The 22,925-nt window shown below is 45.0% G+C and overlaps 1 protein-coding gene across 1 annotated transcript in view; it reads left to right on the plus strand.

The window, feature by feature from the left end:
- TRPM7 (transient receptor potential cation channel subfamily M member 7) overlaps positions 1–22,925 on the plus strand; it is a 1,269,618-nt gene that overhangs the window by 501,477 nt on the left and 745,216 nt on the right. Inside the window, exon 16 of the mRNA XM_069222535.1 lies at positions 21,742–22,022. Coding sequence (XP_069078636.1) covers positions 21,742–22,022 — 281 coding nt within the window. The remainder of the gene's footprint in view (positions 1–21,741; positions 22,023–22,925) is intronic.

Consider the following 22,925-nt stretch of genomic DNA (forward strand, 5'->3'; position numbering starts at 1 on the left):
TATTCATACACTACAAAAGATGTTAAAAAGTCTTCCCACCAACTAACATTAACAAGACTAAAAACAGTGCCCTTCAGGATTAAATAAAATATATTATTAAAACAATACCACAATTTCCTTAAAAGGGACACCGTACATACTTAAGTCCAACAGGTGCCTCCGTTTTTATTTCTGCATTGCTTATAGTTTGTGTTAACTGTTCTGACAGATAGGAGCAATTCCTGTGCTATTTTGCATGTCGCACTGCCATCTAGTGGTACTAGAGGGAGTTTCATCTTAGCAAAACATGTTTGAAAGCCAGATTGAAAAACGAAAGAAATTGCACTCTGAATATTGAGGCTTTATGTTGTGGCGCCCCTGGGTAGTTTTGGAGGCGCACCATGGTGCCACGGCGCACAGATTGGGAACCTCTGCCCTAAAGTGATAAGGGAGGTTTTCAAGGTTTAGATTTTCTTTAGAGGCACACAATTGAGTTACATCACAGGACACAAGAGACTTCAGACGGAGGAAACCTCATGGCTAGAGGCATTCTTATGCCCTGCTCTGAAACAGAGCTCGATGGGCGTTGTCCAATGCTGGCTGGAGCCATGCCATCCAGGTTGGAGCCTGAGCTCTATTCCTATGGACTAAGACTTCGGGAAGATTGGGAGAGGCCACTGGACCCTTATGAATTCCATCTCCTAGACCTCAGAAAGGACACCTGATGTGAGGATCTGATGGATGCCATTGGACTGAACACCCCCCCCATATAGTGACTTGATCTCTCCTTGTACTGTGGCTATGGACAAAGGAGCATAATTTACTGTGGTGGTGAGGAGGGTGACCAGTGTTCTTGACCTACAGCTGCCTTCTGTGGCTGTCAAGATAAACACCTTGAGGTGCTTCAGCTGAGAGTCACCCCACCAGAACAGTGTCTCCCGTTTAAAGCAGCCCTTACGGAGGACCTACTCTGGGCCTGGTCCAAGCCCTGCACAGGGCTCCTATGAACAGGACAATTGTCTGCTGCAATCACCTCACCCCAAGGGACCCCAGTGTCCACACATCAACCTACCCCAGAGAGCTTGGTCATCCAAGCCTCCACTTCCCAAATAAATCCTGGCACATTCCCTATCCTCCCACCGCATAGAGAATCTAAAAGGCTGAACACCTTGGCAAGAAAATGTTTTTTGCCAGCCTGGTACTGTGGTCGGTGAACAGCCCATATCTTTTGGGGCGTTACTCCAGTTTGCTTTGGGATTCAGTTGCACAAGTGCTGTTCGTGGTCTTAGGGCAGGCCCAGGCCATACTTGCAGACTATTGCTGATGGGAGAGGAATAACTATATTCACCATCTAATGTGGGCTACCAACACCTGATTCGCTAGGCTGAACGGTTTCTTTGTCAGTGGCCTGACAGCACCATGCCTGGCTGAGGACGACTGGCTTTTCAGGAGATGTCCAGGCTTCGCTCATGGACATACCTTTTGATAGTTTCCATGTGTTCGGAAACAAAGTGGACTCAGTGCTGGAGAACCTCAAGGATAGCAGTGCTATGACCAATTCCTTGCGCCTTTCCATGGCCCCTCGCCAACCCCAGTCTTCCATTTCCTCCTTATGGGGTCATGCAAGGGGCTCCCAGTCGCGTCTCTACCTGCCCATCCACCATGACATGCAAGCTTCCCAGGCCCTACGTGGCTGGGGCATGGTATCCGCAGATCCTCTGTGTCAGGCAGTCGGAGGTCAGGCCAGTCCACTGCAGACTCCAGGCCTTTTTAGTTTGCTCTACGGCCATCATGGGCATCCAATGGGAGGCAGGATACTCCATCACTTGAACCACTTCAGGTCGATAACATCTGACCACTGGTTTCCAAGATTGTCCAAAGTGGCCACTCTCTCCCCTTCGTAGCTACCTCTCTACCCATGTTCCTCCCTCCCCCACTTGCTACAGGCTGACTGAGGTACAATCTTTCCATACTCCGCCAGGAAGTAGCAACTCTCTTTGCCAAGGGAGCCATAGTGAGGGTGCTAATAGCAGAAGTAGGTTGTGGTTGCTATTCCTGCTACTTTCTGGTGCCCAAGAAGGGCAGAGGCCTTTATCCTATCCCAGACCTAACCCTTCTTAATTTCTTCCTGAAAAAGGAGAAATTCAGAATGCTCGCACAAGTCCTGTCTGCCCTGGATCTGGGAGAATGGATGGTACCATTGGACTTGTATGGTATATACTTACACATTCTGGTCCTGCCACTGTAAACATGCCAAACTCCTAACTCATTCCTTCCCCTTTTTATCCTATCTATACTGAACAGGGTGTGGTTTTGGGCTTATTCGCCAAAATGGCGAGTCCAGGATATTCAGGCTATGATACTGATGTTTCAGCCTCTATCCTGGATTTCAGTGAGGTTCATTGTGAGACTGCTAGCACTCATGGCCTCTTGTATTCTGCTGGTGACACATGCCCTGTGGCATATTCATGCTCTGCAGTGGAACCTGAAGATCCAGTGGGCGCAGCATCAGGGGAATCTCTCCGACATGGTCCAGATTTCAAACTGCAAAGGACCTGCAATGGTGGCTAACATAACGCAGTTGGGTCAGGGGGATCGCTCTCCCTTCCCAACCCAGATCTAACAGTAGTGACAGGTGCGTCACTCCTGGGATAGAGCAGACATCTTGGCGAAGTGTAGATAAGGGTACTCTGGTTTCCGGTGGAATCTGGACTTCAGATTAGTCTGTGGGAGTTCACAGCGATGCGGCTGGCATTAAAAGCCTTTCAACCCTTTCAACGGACAACACCACCACCATGAGACACTGCAACAAACTGGATGGGTGGTGTTTTGGACCTTTTGTCAAGAGCCCCTGCGCATCTGGACATTGCTGGAACATCAGAGCATTTCCCTGGTGGTTCAACATATAGCAGGCACGCAAATGGTCAGGGCGGATAAACTCACCTGAAGATGCCTAGTGGATCACGAATAGCATCTCCAACTGGAGGTGTAGCAAGGTCTCTTTCAGCAGCTTGGTTAGATCTGTTTGCCACCACTGAAAATGCAAAATGTCAGCAGTTTTGTTTACTGGGGTATCCAAGGGGGCTCTCACTCAGAGCTGCTTTTCGTATTGAGTGGAGCTCAGACCTCCTGTACACCTTTACACTCCATACTGCTCCTGTGCAGAGTTCTCAAGAAGATCAGGAATGAGTGGGCCCAAGTCATCATTGTGGTTCCGATCTGGAATTGGAGACTCTGGTACCCAGAGCTGCTGATCACAGCTATTTCCCTTCTATTAGGCCTGTTTGGGAGGGTCTTCTGTTGCAGGCAAAATGGGAGGGTTCTCCACTCAAAACTGTCAACCCTCCGCCTTCATGCGTGGAGTTTGGACGGAAGGATGAAAGCTTTCAACTGTTGCTGCTCAAAGTCTGTGATGTTATCATGGCCACTCGGCATCCCTCCACCAAGACAGTGTACGCCAGCCGTTGGAATAAATTTGTGGCATGGAGTGATGAGAAACAGATTGATCTCTTAGGTGCTTCCCTTTGCCAGGTTCTTTTATTTATCCTTACCTTGTCTCAGCAGGGCTCTGCATTGGGCACTTTGAAGGGTTAGTTTTCTGTCATCTCTGCTTTTCTGCGGCTGCCTGATCAGCCTTCTCTCCAAGTCCCCTGTTGTCCCCTTAAATGTGCTGTGAACCTTAAAGATCTACAGTAAATGTTTCCCCCAGCTCCCTTTGCTGTGCCACAATGGGACCTTAAATTTGTTCTTACTTAATGTGCACTCCCTTTGAGCTGCATCATTCTTGTCCACTTACGCTCCTGACCATCAAGATGGCCTTTATGGTGACAATTACATCTGTCTGGAGGGTCAGTGGATCAACAGGCACTGTCCTCTCAGCCCCCATACATGTTTTTCCGAGACAGACTGGTCCTTCGGACTATAGTATCCTTCTTGCTGAAGGTAGTCGCACCGTTCAATGTAGGCCAGTTCATCACTTTGCCTACCTTTAATGCTCTGCCTTATCCCTCTAAGAAAGAAGAGCGACTCCAACAGCTCCACCAAAAAGAGCTTTGTTCTACCTTGACCGCACAAAAGCATTCCCGGAGGATGATCAAGTGTTCGTGTGGTATGTCAGGGTGAAGAAAGGGAAGGTAGTGCCATCTCCCAGTGGATAGTACTCTGCATTAAAATCTGCTACACACTGGCCAAGAAGCAACCCCCCCAGATGGTTTGTGTGCGCATTACACCAGAACAAAGTCTGTAATCACTGCGTTATCATGCCGAGTTCCGATCCTTGACATCTGCCACACAGCAACCTGGGCATTTCTGCACTAGTTTACCAAGCACTATTTCCTGGACAGTCTGGTCCATAGGGATGGCCACTTTGCCTGCTCAATCCTGCAGGACATTTAGGTGTGAAATTGTTTTGCTACCCACCTCCGGGGAGGTACTGCTTGTTCTAGGGTAAGAAATCTGTGGCTAAAAGTCTCTATCAGATTAACAAGTTACTTACCTTCGGTAGCGCCTTATCTGGTAGAGACTCTATATAGCCTCAGATTTCCTACCAACCCACCCATCCTACCTGCTCTGCAAATGGATTTCTAGGGATAGGGCTGTTCCCCTTTCCAGGCCCTAGTTTTACAAACCAGTGGTCTGTTCTTGGAAACTCGCAAAAGAAGCTGATGTCAGTGTGCTGGGGTGGCATCTACATAGGCACTGTGCATGTCACTTCAGGCCCAGACAATGACAAGCAGAACCAAATGATGCCAGTTACTGCTGAGTAGGGGTACTGCTCACTGAAAATATCCAGATCCAGTGTGAGACCTGGACATAATTCCAAGGTAAGGAATCTGCAGCTAGAAAGTCTCTACCAGATAAGACATTTCCGAAGGTATGTAACATGTTCAACAGGTGTAGTGGCAGACCCAATCTGGAAGTAATCAAGTGACAGATAAAATATTGGTCATGTCTTCACGTCCTACTAACAAATATTGTATGCAAGGAAGGAACCTCCTGATTCAACTGGCCTGAAAACCTTCACAAAGGTGCCTCTAGGAAAATTATGGTGTAGCTTCAGTGCAACAAGCCTCCAGACCCAGAAGGGTTTTCTAGGGATAATTTTAAGTGTTTCTTGTGTAAAATCTTGGCACTAGTTAAAACCATGCTCAATACATGTCTAAGCATTGGGTGTATGCCACCTGACCTAAGGATTGCAGCAATAGCAGTATTATCTAAAGCAGTCTGCTGGAGCTAGTCCTACTGCCCTATTTCACTTCGCAATATTGAGACCAAAATTATAGTGAAGGCTCCGCAAACAGATTAGTAATGGTGATAGGGTCTCTTATTCACTCAGACAAATGCAGCTTTATGTACTTGACCAGATACAATTTCAGCCAGCTCCATATTCTTCTTATGATTGATTTTGAGAAGGTGTTTAATTCAGTCAGGGGGCATGACCTGTTTGCAGTCCTAAAAAAAAATGAACATTTATACTGTTTTCTTTGTTCTGTGTGTCTTCTCCACATGAAACGTGACGCAAGTAGAAACAATGTACTTAGGCTATGAGTGTACAGAGGGGTACCCTTTGATTTTCAGCCACTGACCAAATGGCTGAAGATTGATGCAAAGTTGAAAGGATTCGAATTAACCACGTGGTTTGCAAATAGATTATCCCTATATGCAGACAACCTTCTGATCTATTTCCAGCACCCGCTGTGAGTCTGCTCTCCGCACCCTTAAAATACGAATGTATGTCGGAACGACGCCTGCCGGAACAACAAATGCCTGAACAACGAGGTCGGAACAACGACCTCGTTGTTACCACTAATGCCTTTACCACGAATGCCTTAATAATGATTTTTCGTTGTAAAGGCATTCCTGGTAAAGGGATTGGTGATAGGCATCCATTGTTCCTGCATGCATCCCCCTGGCCCCCCACCCCTAAAAATGACCACGACCCCCCTACCTCCCCCCAAAACCACACCAACCCCCCACCCTTGCCCCTAAAACTACCCCAACCCCCCACCTCCCTAAAATTACCGCGACCCCCACCCTACCCCCAAACCTAAAACAACCCCAACCCCATCCCTGAAACCTAAAGTACCCCAGCCCCTAAAACTGCTCCGAGCCCCCCACCCTGCCCCTAAACCCCCAAACCCCCACCCCTCCCCTAAAATCACTCGAACCCACCCCTAAAACCCCAACCCCCCCACCCCGCCAAACGCCCTTGCCCCTAAAATTGAAAATACCCGACCCCCCCACCCCCACAACTAAAACCCCAACCCCCTACCCCCACCCCTAAAACTGAAAATACCCCGACCCCTACCCCGCCCCTAAAACTAAATCCCTGACCTCCCACCCCGGCCCTAAAACTGAAAATAGCCGACCCCCCCCACCCCGCCCCTAAAACTAAAACCCCGACCCCCCCTCCTCCCCCTAATACTGAAAATACCCTGGCCCTTCCCACCCCGCCCCTAAAACCCCGACCCCCCATCCCCGCACCTAAAACTGAAAATACCCCAACCCCCCCACCCACAAAACTGAAAATAGCCTGACCCCCCCACCCGCCCCTAAAACTAAAACCCCGACCCGCCACTCACGACCCTAAAACCCCGACCCCCCCCACCCTCGCCCCCTGTCCCTAAAACTGAAAATACCTCCCCCCTGCCCTAAAACTAAAACCCCGACACCCACGCCCCTGCCCCTAAAACTGAAAATACCCCGACCCCCCCACCCCGCCACTAAAACTAAAAAAAAACACCCCCCCAGCTCCGCCCCACTTACCTGAGTCGTCGTCGCATCATCTTCCTCAGCTGACTCCCTTGTTTGTGCCTTAACCACGCATGTGCATTGTTCAGCACATGCGTGGTTAAGGCACAAAACAACAAAGTCGTGGTTATGGAAAGCGTAGTTCCGCTTTCGTTGCCCACGACTTCGTTGTTCCGGAGTCGACCTTAAGGGCGTTTCCCTTAAAATACTAGACGTTTTTGGGAAGTGTCTGGATTTCAGGTCATTTTGCTTAAATCAGTAGTAACACCTCAGAGAGGGAACAGACTAAACTGTTCACCCAATAGACTTATTTCAGAAAGTTAATCCAATCATATCCTTTTGAACAATTTCTTTATTAATCGTTTCTTCATACACGATCAGCAAAAAGAGCAGCCAGCGCCTTTTGCTCACATTCGAGCTTCATGTGGGGCACAACATGCAGTAATATAAGGATATGTAAAAAAATATCTGATAAAATACAACACATAAAAAAACATTACTATATAAACATTTTATATGCATGAAAATATATTCGGTCAATTTATTTATTCAACTACATTCTCAGATGTGTTAATCCGGTGCTTAAAGAAGTAAACAGTAGAAAGTCCAGCACATGTAAAAACCATTTGAATATGGTAACATTTTTGCAAGCTTATTCCAACCCAAGATGAAAATATGCAAGTTATCATTCAAACTAACACTAATTCGTCTTTTTCCCCACATTGAAAGCCTCCCTTATGTGGCCATGATCCGTACTGCACAATATCAACACAAGAAATGTCCCCACACACCTGGTTTCATTGACTCACATTCACACCAAACTAAACATGATAATTGTGTCTTTCACTACTGACTACCCAATAATTTATTCCACCAATAACTTGTCATGCATTGTTGAACCCGACAGCATTAGAATTTTAAACACCCCTCCTTGCATAGTCAAAAACCTCACCCCATAAACTGAGGAACTTGTCACAAAGCATGCTGCGTCTACATTTAACACAGACACACTTCAAACCACTTACACCTGTTCGGTATAAAATGTTGCTGTACTCTCCACAAGATCTGCCAATAAACTCACCAACAGTCCAGTCTCCCTTTTTAAAACTATCTGCTTATGCTACCCCTGGGTAACACACAACACTGTTACACATCCACATTAATGTGCTATCTTTAGTGGTGTGGTCCCGCCTTAGAAGATGGTAATGAACAGCAGTTGTGTACTAAAATAACAACCAAGAACAGAAATGAAACAATCATGACCTGCAAATTATAATATAAAAATCCTCTAATAGTCCATCAAGATTTATTAAAAAAGGTTCTTATTTTTTGTATCTGCAGCAGCCTTAGTCACAAGTGACGCAGCAGCGTATCCACATTCGGTCCCCAACTTGAGAGGTATAACTCTACAAGAAAACTGTAATAAACTCAAATTGTATACCTCGAAAACAACCCTGTATGTTACCTGGACTCTGAAACAGTATGGTTGCAACTATTATAACCATCCTGTAATATCCTGACCCACACATTTTGCCACAAAGATCTTATTAAAGTGCACCATGATTGATTTATTATAACTTTTACTTCTCAGTCTCAAACAGTCGTAAAAGTATACAGTGTTGTAACACGTTTGAATTCAGTGCCCATTTTGAAAGGTGTAAACATACAGCATACTTTTATACCATAACCCACAAATTTTGGCACAACAATCTACTTAAAGTGCACCATGTCTAATTACTTATAACTACTACTTAATTCTGAGTCTCAAACAGCCTTAATAGTCTGCAGCGCAGTAACTCACCCACTGTCAGTAGCCATCTTTACATGGTGTTAACATAAACCAGAAAACAGAATAACCAGAAAAATCATACACACCTAAATGTTCTCTAAAATCAGATGGGTTGTAATAATGTAACCAACATGTTGTAATACAAAAGATCCTCCAATAGCCCATTGTTACTCTACATTGTTTGCTGCATTTTTCTTTTTGCCTCAAGCAGTTTAAACCTTACCCTGACGATCGACAATAACATTCCATCAAATTAATCGGTTGCTATCTAATACCATACAAAAACATGTAAGGCCTTTGGAAACAAACTCCTGTCTATTGCAAGTAACTCCTAGTGATGAAAAAAGAAAAGCAAACAAATTCCAAAAGTGCTAATCAACTTAGGAATCAAACCAACAGAGGAGGAAGAAACAAGATTGTGGAATCAAAGAACCAAAACTAGACATTGTAGCCCACCATACTCCTTAATGTGAAAGAATATGAATGATTGTTACATTTAACGATTGTACCAACATGACAGTTTTACCAACTATGGATTATTGTAGAAAGTGATGTAACTCACTATCTGAATTAAGGCCTCGTTCTGCTGTTCTCAATCTACATAACCATATGGCTTCTAATTGGCACCGTCGCAATGCATATCCCCTCCTGGGATCCCCCAACATCAAATATATGCCATGAAACCTGAAGTTAGGCCTGTTATTGTCCTTGATGCACATGTAGATGACCAAAGGATAGGTGGCATCTAAATTGACATAATCTCTTCAGTGTTCCTATGTATGAGACTGTACCCTGCGTGTTGGGCTTCCCACATAGATGTTTTCACACATGCACTTAATTTCATAGCTAACATAACTCTTTATAATGATGTGCCTGATTGAATCAAATGTCCGTTGTCCTGTTTAAGCCCAAGTTGCATATAGTGCAGTTGCCACAAACAAAAAATGCTAGTGGCTGATTCAACCAAGTTGCATTATGATTGACCCAGAGCAGTGTATAACTAGAGCAAATCAATCAAATCTCTTATAGTCCGACTGTGGAGGTAAGTGATGGAAGACTTATACCGCTTTAAGCAAGCTCCAGTGTTTCTTCAGGATCTTAAATATCTCTTGGCTATGTTTATTGTAAGTGGTCCTGTTTGACTTTTATTCCTTTCTCTAGTCAATAGGGTACAATTTTGACTGACCATTCTAGCTTTTTTAGCAGTCTTAAGTAACACTTGATCTCCATAGCCTCTTATGCGTAATGTAGACATACTTATTGCAATGTTCTGTTCTCACTACAGTTTCTTCTCATTCTAATCATCGGGGAGGATGTGAACTTTCAAAATGAAGGATACTATTGACTGCAGCGACCTTACGAAATAGGTTACTATGGACTTTGCTGCTACCATGTATAACTACGTGTCCAGGAATTGTATTTTTTCTTGTGATATGCTCAAGGTTAACTGTACGTTATATGGATTTTGGCTGAGATAATCAAAATATGATTACCTGTTCTTCTGTCCCGGTCCACAGAATGTTGATATCAATATATCTCTCCCAGTAATAAATCTCATTAACTCATTGTGCAGCTCCTGAGGCCCACACATGTAACTTCTTGTACCACCCCTTGAAAATGTTTGCATACGATGAGACACACTTTGAACCAATTACTGTTCCTTGCAGTTGTTGGGACCGATCTTTATTGTACAAGAAGAAATTATTTGAGGGAATCTGATGTACCATCTCTAATAGCATTGCATTATTTTCCGCATACTTGCCCTGGCGAGATGACAAAAAGTAGTTTACAGCTACGCAGCCTGATTATTTCTTAATGCATGTTTAGAGAGACTCCATATTGGTAGTTACGAACCACTTAGATTGTTGGTCCCAAATCAGATCGTCAAATTTATTAAGAACATTTGTAGTATCACAAATGGACAAAGGGAGATGAGTGACCAATGGTTTCTAGACTGTGTCCACATACTGGGATAGATTTTCCATGAGAGAACCAATCTCAGTGATGATAGGGCGACCTGGGGGAAATGGGTCCTGCTTGCGACCCTTAGGCAACAAGTATAAGCAAGGAAATCTGGGATTATCAGTCTTTAGAAAACTGTATTAAGCATCTGATAAAAGGACAGTTTCTTTCCAGTGTGTCAGCCTGCTGTTTATCACAATTGTTGCTAAAGTAAAGGGGTTTGCTCACTAATCTCCTTCTCGCTCCACTTCTTCTTGCCACTTTTATTAGAAGTTTCATGGATGTCTTAGTCCCCCACACTGGAACCAACCTGTGCGCTAGCCCCAAACCAGCCAGAGTATACGTTTTCAGGGAGGCTATGTTGTCACTCTTTGATACCCTTCTGGGTCCCTCTGAGGCACTTTTGGGCCCCATGGATCCAAGGAGGCCTTCAGTCGGGTTACCATGGGTGGATAGGTCCCAGATGTTTACTGCACGTCTTGACCCCTTTCTGGTGTCTGGGTCGACTCCGGGGGATGACTCCTGCTCCGATTCCCCATATGGCCCCAAGACCTTGCTGGGTCCTGTGCATTGACACCGCCGACACCAGAGGATGAGCCCATAGACCTCTTGGAGCCTGAAGCAAAATCAGCATGAACTTGTTAGACATCTCACCCACCTTTCCCACTCGTACAACCCCTGATTCTGGTTCACTTTCATTGCACTGTAGATTCTCCGACCCAGTGTCACAAGAAGACTGTGATGACAAATCAGAGGGATAAAAGCTAATGTTCTGCAGCCGGGACAGACCTTCTCGGAACCTTACTCCCTTTAAATGAGGCATTGACAGACACACTTTTGGGCACCAGACAATGCCAGGATCTTCCCTTTTGTCAAATGCCAAATACCCAGAAGACAGCACAGAGCCTTGTGGTTCTGGCCTCCACCAGTAGGTTGAACCTAAATGGATTCCTGACCTAACTGCCAAACAAAGTTAAAAAAAAACATGGAGACATTCAGAAAGCAAATGTTCTCATCTGATAGTCTGGCCCTCAAGTCCACTGACTCAAATTGCCTCTAGAGGGATTACTCTCAGATCTTGTGGGAGATTGTGATCAATATTCTGCCTGCTGTCCTAGATGATCGTCGTGCTATCCTCCAACAGACACTGCGGGGTGGCCAAGAATTGGCAAAATACGTGATCATGTTGGTCCTGTACATTACCGGCTGTTTGGTTAGGGCATTTGGTACCTGTGTAATGTTCTGGTGTCACGTCTGGATATGCTGTACAGGCTTTTCGTGTGATGTCCTGCAGTCACGCATGGACATGTCTTTTGCGGCACTCGTCTCTTTGAGGGCAAGCTGGAATTGGTGCTCAAATGCTTTGAGAGAAACAAGGTGACCTAGCACCAAAGTCACTACAGTGTCCCCAGCAGAACCACCACTTTCGAGACTTTGCCAAAGCGTTACACAAAAGGCCACAACACCTCCTGCCTCAGCTACAAAAGACTTCCCAGGTCTTTTGAAACATGATCGTGATCTGGCTAGCAGCGTCTAGGTTCACAGGTGCGAAGAACAACCCAGTCCCAGCCCCATACCCCACCAGCACCACTGCTGCAAAACCCCTTTAGTACAAACTGTCACCCTGTCTGATAACATATAACCTCCAGATGGATTGTCTTTTGGATAAGGATCTGAAATGTCCCAGCTAAGAAACCGCATCCGGAAGGCCTATGGGCTCATTCCACCACAGCTATAACTGTCACTGTATTGACGTGCAGAGTGCCTGTGCTGGACATCTGTAAGGTTGCGCATGGGTGTCAGTTCACACATTCATGAGACACTACTGCCTGGGTAGCCAGGTCTGGCATGGTGCATTTTCCTATTTGGTCCTGCATGATGTCCAACCTTTGACCCATTCCACAGACCCAGTGCTTGAGGAGGTACTGCCCTTGTATATATTCACAAGGCGGGGAATCTGCTGTTAAAAGTATCCCTCAGAACAAGAAGTTACTTACCTTGGGTAAATCTCTTTCTGATGGATACTCTATCCCCATATTCTTCACTGACCAACCATCCTTCCTGTTCTGCAGAATGCACTGTTTTGGCCCATACTAAATAATTCCAAACTCTCACTCAGCCCACTGGCACAGTCTGATTGCTAGGTCACTGCTCTGATGGTGTGAACAGTTATATTGTAAAGAAAATTATGTCAGCATTGAAGGTGATGGTTACATTGTGGCTCGTAATCACATCCAGAGTGGGACAGGCTGGACGGAAAGTCACAAAGCGTCATCTACAGGTACACGAAGGAATTGCTAAGAACAAATCTCCTGATGCAGTCTGGCAAATGGGGGTATTCACAAGGTGAGGAATCTTTGGTTATATATACGATTGACCAGAAGAAGCACTATCAAAGATAAGTAACTTGTTTGTCACTTGAATAAATTGAATATCTGTTTGAATACACCTCATGGCTCAACTACATACTTCTGTCACTTCACCAGAAAATGTCCTTGTATTTAGTTTCAGCATTAAAAACTGATTAAAATATTGCACTTTTGATTGTCCCCTGAAACAGCTGAATTGGTTCCAGGTCTTTTTTTCCCTTCACTTAAACATATGAAAGAACTCTCAGCTAAGTTACCTCTAGGGTTCAGGACTAAGCGTCCTTTAGGTCAGATGCAGGTAATCTCTGAAAGGGCTATAATCCTGTGTTTATCATGCACTATTGATGATCTAAATATTAAGCTGTGGGACGAGGACTGCTAGGGCACACATATTGTTTCAATAATTAGTGATATCCACTCATGAATGTCCTCACATCAGTATCAACTTGTTTGATGGCATGTGTGGCTGTAGATACACATGTTTTGCCTACTCCTGCCATCTACTGTTCGGTCCAGAAGTGTGCAACTTGTTTCTCTTCAAATAAGTCTTTCATGTCATGAGGTAGAGTGATCTCTCCTCTTGGTGATAATACGCATGGGCATCAACTCCATTGTTAAATAATTTTCTTTTTGCTGTCAGGTTCGATCATGTCTGTTTGTGCTCCGGGTCAGGACTGTTCGCCCAGGCTCCTTTCTGTTTGCGCTTTACCCTAATCCTTGTCTGTAATGTTTTCGAACATGTATTCCATCTTGCAGATCGATTTCTCAGAAAACTATTGCTTGTCGGTTTGACACGCTCTTCGCAGTGGCCGTAGGGCATTGCCATTTTTTGGCCTCACACTTCGGAGCCTACATTTCCATCACCACCTACTTTATCAGAGAATGTCCTGCTGATGGAACTGACGCATTTTCTGCCTGAACTGTCACAGAAAATATCCCTGGGCCAATCGCCATCAAGTCTGCACCCTGTTTTTGTTTCCCTGTGGCCTCTGCAGCCGGAGGAAGAGCCCTTCTCCATTCAGAGCTCTGACTCCAGGCTCGAAATCAACCTCAAGATGCAAGACTTTTCGCCAAGTCAGCATACTGTGAGTACAGAAACCCCTGTTCCTACCGCAAAAGGCATTTGGCTTCCACCGGACGAAAGGCTGCTGGGCCACCACTGCCAATAAGCTATAGGCGTTGTAGGAAGCTGGCCTGGTGTGTGGCGAGCACCTTTGGTGTTACCACCTTATACTAGGTCCAGATATCTCCTATTAGTGAGATGTAGTCAGTGTCTAGGAAGCCAGGGCTCTCTAGAGGTAGCTGTGGATGAGCAGCTAAGACTTACCCAGGAGACATGCAAAGCTTATACAGTACCACTACAGTCACATAGCACTTACACACATGAAAGAACTATGCACTGTTACAAAAAAAAGGTACTTTATTATGGTAACACAATTACTAAAATACTGTATAGGCAATTCTCCATTGGGAGGTGAGTAAACGCACTAGTATATACACATTAGAAATCGAGGATTAGCATAGAAAGTAATAGTAAACTGTAAAATAGTTGGAAAATAATGAAGACCCAGGTGGGAGACAAAACCATATATTAAGTACTGTAAGGAACTAGGAACCCCAAAAGCTAAGTACCAGGGTGCTTCCCAGCGATGAGGAAAGAAGAGGTAAGTAGCTGCTTTTTCCCCAAAACCACAAGAGACCTTTGGAAAGGGACTGTGAAAGACCCAGACAAGACTGGAAGAAACTAAAGGTGGATCCTGACAGAAGAGGACCTGCAAAGGAAGGGGACCAGTTCAAGTTGGAGTGTGCGATTGTGGCAGGAGCCACTACCCACACTTCTGCGGATGCAGTACCAGGTTGACAGTGGATGAAGAAAGTCAGCAGTGCAGCACAGGAGCAGAAGAGGAGTTCCAGAAGTGATGCGAATGATGTCCCATATTGACGTCATGATTCAGTCAGTGGGGCTGGAAAACAACCAACAAGCCTTGGCGAACACAAGAGTTGGAGAAGAAAGTTTTGCAAGACTGAAGAGGACCACCAAAGCCCAGGAGACTCGACCCAAGGAGGTGAGTCCGATGTTACCCTCAGCAGATGGGAGAGTCACAAGAAGAGGAGGCAGCCCCCACAGACAGCAGGCACAGGAGTCGCAGTGAGGCCCACTCAGCACACCTGGCAAGGAGTCCCACGTTGCTGGAGCAGCAGGCAGGAGACTGTACTTTGCAGGGAAGAGTGCTGGAGGCCGGGCTACATGGAGCCTGAAGATCCCTTGGAGGAGGAACAAACAAGCCTTAGTAGCTGCAAGAGTCGCAGTGCACATGGGCACTGTCCTGCAAGAAGAGGCAAGGGCTTACCATCTCCCAAGTTGGTCAGCTGGTAGTTAGGACCAAGAAGACCACTCCAGACCACCACCTGTGATGCAGGCTCCACACAGTTCGGGAGGAGAGAGGATCCACACAGCCGGTCGTCATTACAGTTGGTGCCTGTGGACTCCTTAACTCCAAGGGAGATTCCTTCTTGCTTCTTGTGCAGGCTGAAGACTGGTTGCCCTCAGAGGATGCACAGCCAGGGAAATGTTGCAGTTGCTGGAAGGAGCCAGAGAAACCGTTTGCAGAGCATAGTCGTCGCTGGAGTTCCAGATTGTCAGTTCCAAGAGGGTCCAGTTGCAGTCCCGGTGGCCAAAAGCTGAAGTAAATGATGCAGAGGAGGCCTGCTGGAATCTTGCACGTCGAATCTGAAGACCCACCTGGTAGGGAGACCCTAAATAGTCCAGGAAGGGGGATTGGTCACCTAGTAGGGAGAGCACTGTTATGTCACCTGCCTGACCTGACCACTCAGATGTTCCAAGGCGCAGAATCAAGTGGCCACCTGGAGGAGCTCTGGGCACCACCTCTGTGGTGGTGATGGACAGGGGGAGTGGTCACTCCCCTTTCCATGGTCTAGTTTCGTCCCAGAGCAGGGACTGGAACAATCTGGTTTATGGAAGGAGGACCCCAAATGTGCCCTTTAAAGCACCGGTGTGCCCCACCCAAGCCATGTAACACCTATTTCCAAAGGGATAGGGTGTTGCCTCCCTCTCCCAAAGGAAATCATTTGTTCTGTCTTCCTCTGCTTGAGCTGGTGAAGCAGCAGGAGGGCAGAAACCTGTCTGTGGGGTGGCAGCAGCGCAGGCTGCTCGTAAAACCCTAGAAACCTGGTAGGAGCAATGAGGCAGTGGTTCCCAACCTTTTCACATTTGTGGACCCCCACTTTATCATTACTGGAACCCGGGGACCCTCACTGAATCATTATTGGAATCCGGGGACCCCCTACTAAGCCATTACTGAAAGCTGGGGACCTAATCTGTTAATTTTAGTTTATTTTCTGAGCAGTTGTGGACCCCCTGAGGAGGCTTCGCAGACCCCCAGGGGTCCCCGGACCACAAGTTGGGAACCACTGCTCTAAGGAGTCCCCAGAATGCATGGAGTTATACAGCCAATAGTGGCAACAGTATTGGGGTATGATTCCAACATGTTTGCTACCAATCATGCCCATGTTCGGAGTTATCATTATGTAGCTGTACACAGGTACCTGTGTCCAGCACACAGGTAAAATGACTTCCCGCACTTACGAAGTCCAGGGAAATGGAGCTGGAGTTCCCATGGGCACCTCTACTCTTGCAGGTACCTGCACCCTGTCCTGTGGGCTAGGAGGGCCTACCATAGGGTTGACTTACATTGACCTGGTATAGTGACCTGTAATGAAAGGGTCCATGCACCTTTTTACGCAGGCTGCAATGGCAGGCCTGCAGCCACATTTTGCATGGGCTCCCATGGGTGGTACAATACATGCTGCTGCCCATGGGGGGGGGGGGGGGGCCTGGTGCTTTAACGCCATGGGTACCGAAAGTAATATATACTAGGGACTTATATGGGGGCACCAGTAGGCCAATTGTGGGGTGTGCCAAGTCCTGAGCAACCAAATTTAGAGAGAGAGAGAGCACAATCACTGATGTACTGGTTAGCAGGATCCCAGTGAATACAGTCAAAACATACTCAAAGCAGGCAAAAAGTGGGGGTAATCATGCCAAAAAGAGAGTACTTTCCTACAGCATTCATGGGTACTGGACCCAATAAAACCTAAATTTTCATTGAAGAGCCTGGATACGTTACCTGCTTAGTCGACAAGGAGGTGGCAGTAGGCTAAAAGGCCAAGAAACCTCAGAGCTGCTTTTACTGAGTTTCAGGAATGAGGCTTACTTGTGCCCTTGGCAGCCTTCTTGGCTTATTTGGCAGGAGTCTAATGACCGAGAGAGCATGCCTTGGTCATAATCTTTTTTTAAATGTTCCAAGGCAGAATTAGCTTTTTGGCTGAAAAGGTGTTGACCATTGCAAGGCATATCCATGGGAGAGGCCTTTACGTTGCCAGAAAATACTTTAGAGTGCATCCATGCATGGCTGTGGAGTTCCTCACTGGTGGCAGTTACCCTTCCCAACAACTAGTAATATCTAGAACAGCATAAATTACATATTTGACTGTATCTTTCTATCCTGAATGGTCTGAGCCAGTGAGGCCTTAACGTCTTCCAGTACTGCCGTGAAGATCTTGCAAGCTGTGTCCTGGACATGTGTACATTGGCCCAGTAAACAAACTGAATTGACCATTCTCAGTGCTATGCTTGTTGAATGGATCATGTGTTTTCTGAACTCCTCAATCTTCTTGGAATCCATTTCCAGGGTGGGCATGAGCAAAGAATTTGGTTTCACCCTAGTTGTTTATGCCTGACAACTAAACTCTGTGGAGTAGAATGATTAGTGATGCAATTAATGTCCCCTGACACCGATGTGACTCCGACCACCTACCTATTCACCAGTAGGCAAGAACAGGGCTTTTACCTGGTCTCATCACAGTGTCAGTGAGGTACTCATTGAAAGACGGCAGAGGCAGAGATATGGCTGGGCCTGGTTGTAAAATTTTCTTAAAGACATTTGACTTAACCTCAGTAGATGGCAGCTGTAGGTTCAAGTCCTCAATGGCTCAGCGAATTACCACTGCACTCTTTTCTTAGAGATTCCAATTGACAAGTTGAGCCCTGTATCAGGTGAAGTATTAAGCCCACTGGCATCTTGGAGGAACATGTAAAAATTGTCATCCTCATAATGAAACGTTAAATCATCATCTCTGATTGGTGGCAAGGTTTGGTCAGAATCGTGAGTCAAAAAGATAAAGGCCTCTGATGCCACGCCCACTCTACTAAAGGCGCAGAATTAGAATGGTGTTGTATGGTGACTAGATGTACTTTAGTAATTTCTTAGTATGACATTGGTTAGGATCATGCTTAAGTCGGTTTGGGGTCAGTGTTGGAACCAGGAGAAGATCCTCTTCTGGTGTTGTCCGTACTGGTCTTGATGAGGGAGCGATTGATATACATTGTGGAGCAGGGGTCAAATTCTGTACAGGAGTCAGCATGGGGCCCATAACAGGTCCAAGGTGATCAGATGGATTCCCTGGTGGTAACCCAACTGAGGGCCCCTATGGGTCCTTTGGGCCAGAAGGAGCATCCCAGGGAGATGGAAGAATGTCCAAGATCTGCAGCATGACTTCTTCAAAGGCATCAATTTGCTTCAGCGTAGCCAGCGGCCTTGGAATTTTGGAGTGCACTTGCAACCAACCATAAGATTGGTTGCTGAACAAGAGATCTGGAGGGAGTGAGACTGACTTTGTGACAGCCTTGCACCTTCTCTTTGCATGAGAGTTGCGGGATGAGTTTGCCTCCTTCTTTGCTTTTCTCTGCCATTTGGACTTTGATAACCACAGGTTGGACTTAAATCTCAAAATAGACCTCTTGTGGGAGCAAGTCTGCACCCCTGACGTGGAACAGGCCTTGTACAAGGTCCACAACTTTCTCTTGTGTTCAGCAATGCACAGCTTCGCTTCTTAGTCCCTGATCACCTTTTGGTGCATGAGTGGCAAAATACATGCTGCAGCCCATGGGGAGCCCCTGGTGCCCCAAAGACCTGGGCACCCAAGTACCATATACTAGGGACTTGTGTATGCTAATTGTAGGGTGTGCAAAGTCCTAGGCAACCACATCCCAGTGAAAACAGTCTAAGCACACTGATAGCAGGCACAAAGTGGGGGTAATCATGCCAGAAAGAGTTCCTTTGCTACACTTAACCTGCAGTTTGATAGGGCTCGGCTTTTCAACCAGAAGTCCAGTTTAGCTGTGGAGTTCTTTCTCTACATGGCTTCCTCGGTGCACCAGTTTCATCAGCAGTATTTAAACTTTTGTGGTGTTATCAAGAGGGAAGTTCGCTTGCCGGAGATACTATTATTTGCCAGTATATCAGCAGATAATGTTTTTTATCAGTTTCCAAGGCTGGGCTGTTGCCAGACATAGGCACCAAAACAGCAGCAATGTCACTCCTCCTTCTGTCACCATCCTAACACAAAACCGTTTTGGTTCATAGTTGATAGCCTACAAGCGTTGAGGGAGGGGTACACATTTCACATTTTGGTCCGCAATTTGAGGAGCCTCTTGTGATTGTAGAAAATTATTACTCCTCCTCATTCTAGATAACTTTTCTTTGTGTTCCCTAGCTGCTTTGCTGTGCCACTCGACCATGCCCAGATTATTTCCAAGGAGGTGTTGCCCCTTCTGAGGAAGCAGGCCTTAGCTAGTTCCTAAGTCAGAGAAGGACCACTATTCTTTGCCCCACAAGAGGGTTGGGCCTTAGGCTTAGTTCAGTATTTCAGTACTGAATGCCTCTGCAAGGATAAAGTTCAGTGTGCTCTTTCTTGCTTAGGTCCTACTGGTTTTGGAGTCCAAAGAGTGTACGGTTTCACTCGTTATGCAGGGTGTGAATTTCCATATACCGGTCATGGAAATAATCAACTCCATTATGTGCTTTTGTCTCCAGTCACTGCCAGTTTGCTGTACTTTCTTTCACCCTTACATTTGCTCTTTATGAAGAGCATGTCTGTTGTCTGGTCAATTTCTGCAGGTCATCAGTGCATGTATTTCTGTACCTCTGTTGGCTGCTGAATGTGTGATCCTCACAGCTGGTCTCCGGCCAGTTAACTACCGCAAGTCCCACATCAAGCTGGATGTTTCAAACAGGGAATATATATTCTGGCTTTTATACATTTAAGAATTCTCCATTCTGCGTGTCTCTTATTTTAGGTTGCAAGTGTGCTTCAGTGATGCCTGTGTTGTCAGTCTGCTCAGCACTGGTGAACTTTGCAGTACAATTCAGATCTCTCCAGAAGCTTTCAGGGTCCTGCAATGCTGAACTGTGCAAGGCCATCTGGCCTGTAGGAAACACTGATGTCTCCTGTGACCAATGCCTCTTTCCTTGGTTGGGGTAGACCAGTCTAGGGTCATTGGTAACCTGCAGTTCATAATGACGTAATGGTACCTGATTTTTCTTCCTATTTATTTTTTTATGGCAATGCCATATGAGCCCATACACAACTGCTTGTTAAGTGAGGGAGCCGAAGCCTTCTCTATTCATCCTTTGGTCACCTTTAAGATTACGCATTCATTGCTGGGACTCGGGACAGGCTCTAGATCGTTGGTTGCCAAACTTTTTAGAACCACAACCCACTTTTTAGAACGGCTAACTTTTGCAACCCACCTAACTTTAATGGGCATGAGCTGGGGCAGTCTTTGAATGTAACCAATGCATCATGTAATAGTGCTCTGTAATGTACGAACAGCACATTTTGTATTGAAGTGGCCACTAACCTTGCAGAGACATACAGTTTTATTTACTGAAAATGTATAGCACATGGAAATCGGAGTTCTGTGAATATTTATAATTTGTCCATCACCAAGTAATGTCTTGATTTGTTTTGTTCTTATTAAAATCTGTACCCAGCACCTTCAGAATTATAAAGAAATGTGTTTCATTTTTTCTTTTCCTAGCTGCTGAATCCATACAGTTCATTTACAGGTATCAACATTATGCTTTCTGTTACACAAAATACACAACATCAGACTTTCCTGCACTCTAGCAAGATTGTCACATAATTCACTTGAGAAACTCCCCTCACTTTGCAGTCCGAGAAAGAAAAGTAAACACCAGTCCCATAAGCAGCTGTTTATAGAAGACATATCCTGTCATTTGACCTCTGTGTTAGAAGCACCAAACTGTGATCCATCCGAAATCAGCTGGTGACCCACAAATGAGTTGCGACCCCCAGTTTAGAAAACATTGCTCTAGACTTTTATTTGGACATAACCAAGAAGCATTGTATTGACCAGGTGTTCTTGGTTGTGTGACACAAGCAGGGCAAGGCAGTCCACAAAATTATTTCTTGCCTGTTGTCCTCTGCCTTAAATTGTGCCTTGCTGTAGCAAAGAAGGGTTTACACATAGGAATGATTTTGTGTTCCATCTTGTGATTGGTTGCCTTCTTGTCATTGCCCATGGGTGTTCTTGTTCTGCAAATTTGTTGGGAGGGACATGGGCTTCAATGCGGACCTTCACCAGGCCCTGCTGCCTTGATACCCGAGTCCACAGAAAAAGGTAATTTTGCAAGACTTTTGCGTGATCACCTTCTCCCACTTAGGTAATTCCTGGCGTTTGTTTCATACGTTGTGGAGTCTGCAGGAAGAACTATTCATCACCAGTACTAGTTATGAGAGGTAAGTAACTTGTTCTTTCTGATACGTTTTTCTCCAATATGACATATATAGGTATTACATTTGAGAAGCTTCCATTTTTGAAGTCATATCATCTTTGCTTGCTGTTTTTTCTCCAATGTTTGTGGTTTGTGCTTGTTCATAGTCTTTCTTCTTGTGATAATTTTTTTAATAGTGTGCATGCATTCAAGTTTAAAAAACCATTAAAGTAGAAAAATAAATAAATATTTAAGTAGTTTACATATTGTAACTTTCTCTTTTTGTTATAAGATGGACATCATGACAGAAGAAGGAAAAAAAAAAAGAACCAAAGATGAAATTGTAGACATCGATGATCCCGAAACTAAACGATTTCCTTACCCTTTTAATGAACTATTAATGTGGTCTGTGTTAATGAAAAGACATAACATGGCCCTTTTCTTCTGGCAACATGGAGAGGAGTCTATGGCTAAAGCACTGGTTGCTTGCAAGCTCTGTCGGTCAATGGCATGTGAGGCCAAGCAAAGTGATGTTGTTGATGATACCTCTGAAGAACTGAAAGAGTATTCCAAGTAATTTTTTACTTTTATATACAATTTACATTCTGTTAAGAAAACACTTAATCATATGTTGGAGACATTTTAAAGGAGCATTTGATTGTTTTCTCACGTTAGGATCTGGGTAAACCACTTATGTTTTCAGTGAAGAAAATGATAAATAATTGCGCTTCTAAGTAACAGTGATGGAAACTAAGCAATTGACTATGCCATAAAATATAAAAAGACTTGCATCAAGTTGCATTCTTGATTGAGCAAGAACCTAATTTACGTTTTCCAAAATTGGTGAAACGTAGTTACTCTCGCAATCTTCTGTGTGAGATGAATGAATCCTAAAAGTCATGGGTTTAGGAATTCTCCGCAAGTTGGGGCATGAGGATGCAAATAGACTAATGACTTACGACAAGACCTGTTGAAGCTATGTGGAATTTGTGTTGGTGATTTTGAGTTTATAATGCTTGAGGTTGAAGTTGAAGAAACTAAGATATCGTCTCACATAACAATTGATGGCATTGTTACTCCTGCAAATAGAAAGAGTTGATGTGCAGTAAAACTTAAAAAGAGGAAAGAAAAAGACAACCTAGAACTGTAGATTAAGAAAATGAGAACGAGGTAGTTGTAGTTTTGCTGAATCATTTTTTTATAGTAACTAAAATGGCATTTCAAATGAGTGGCATTTTCTCAACAATGTACTATGTTGTATAGGGTGCCTTTTGCCTTTTTAGTTCCTCCATTCATTTTTGTATGCGCAACGCTGCATTTCCCTTGAACCATTAATTTGATACAGGCATATTTTTATTCACACTTGGCTTGCAAGTAGAAATTCAATAATTACTCTGTGTGACAGAGTTATGTCACAGATGGGCTTCCAAACCACTGAGGGTGGTCATTTTGGACCTCTTTTAGACATAGTCATTA

Source organism: Pleurodeles waltl, chromosome 3_1, assembly GCF_031143425.1.
Source record: "Pleurodeles waltl isolate 20211129_DDA chromosome 3_1, aPleWal1.hap1.20221129, whole genome shotgun sequence".
Taxonomy (NCBI): domain Eukaryota; kingdom Metazoa; phylum Chordata; class Amphibia; order Caudata; family Salamandridae; genus Pleurodeles; species Pleurodeles waltl.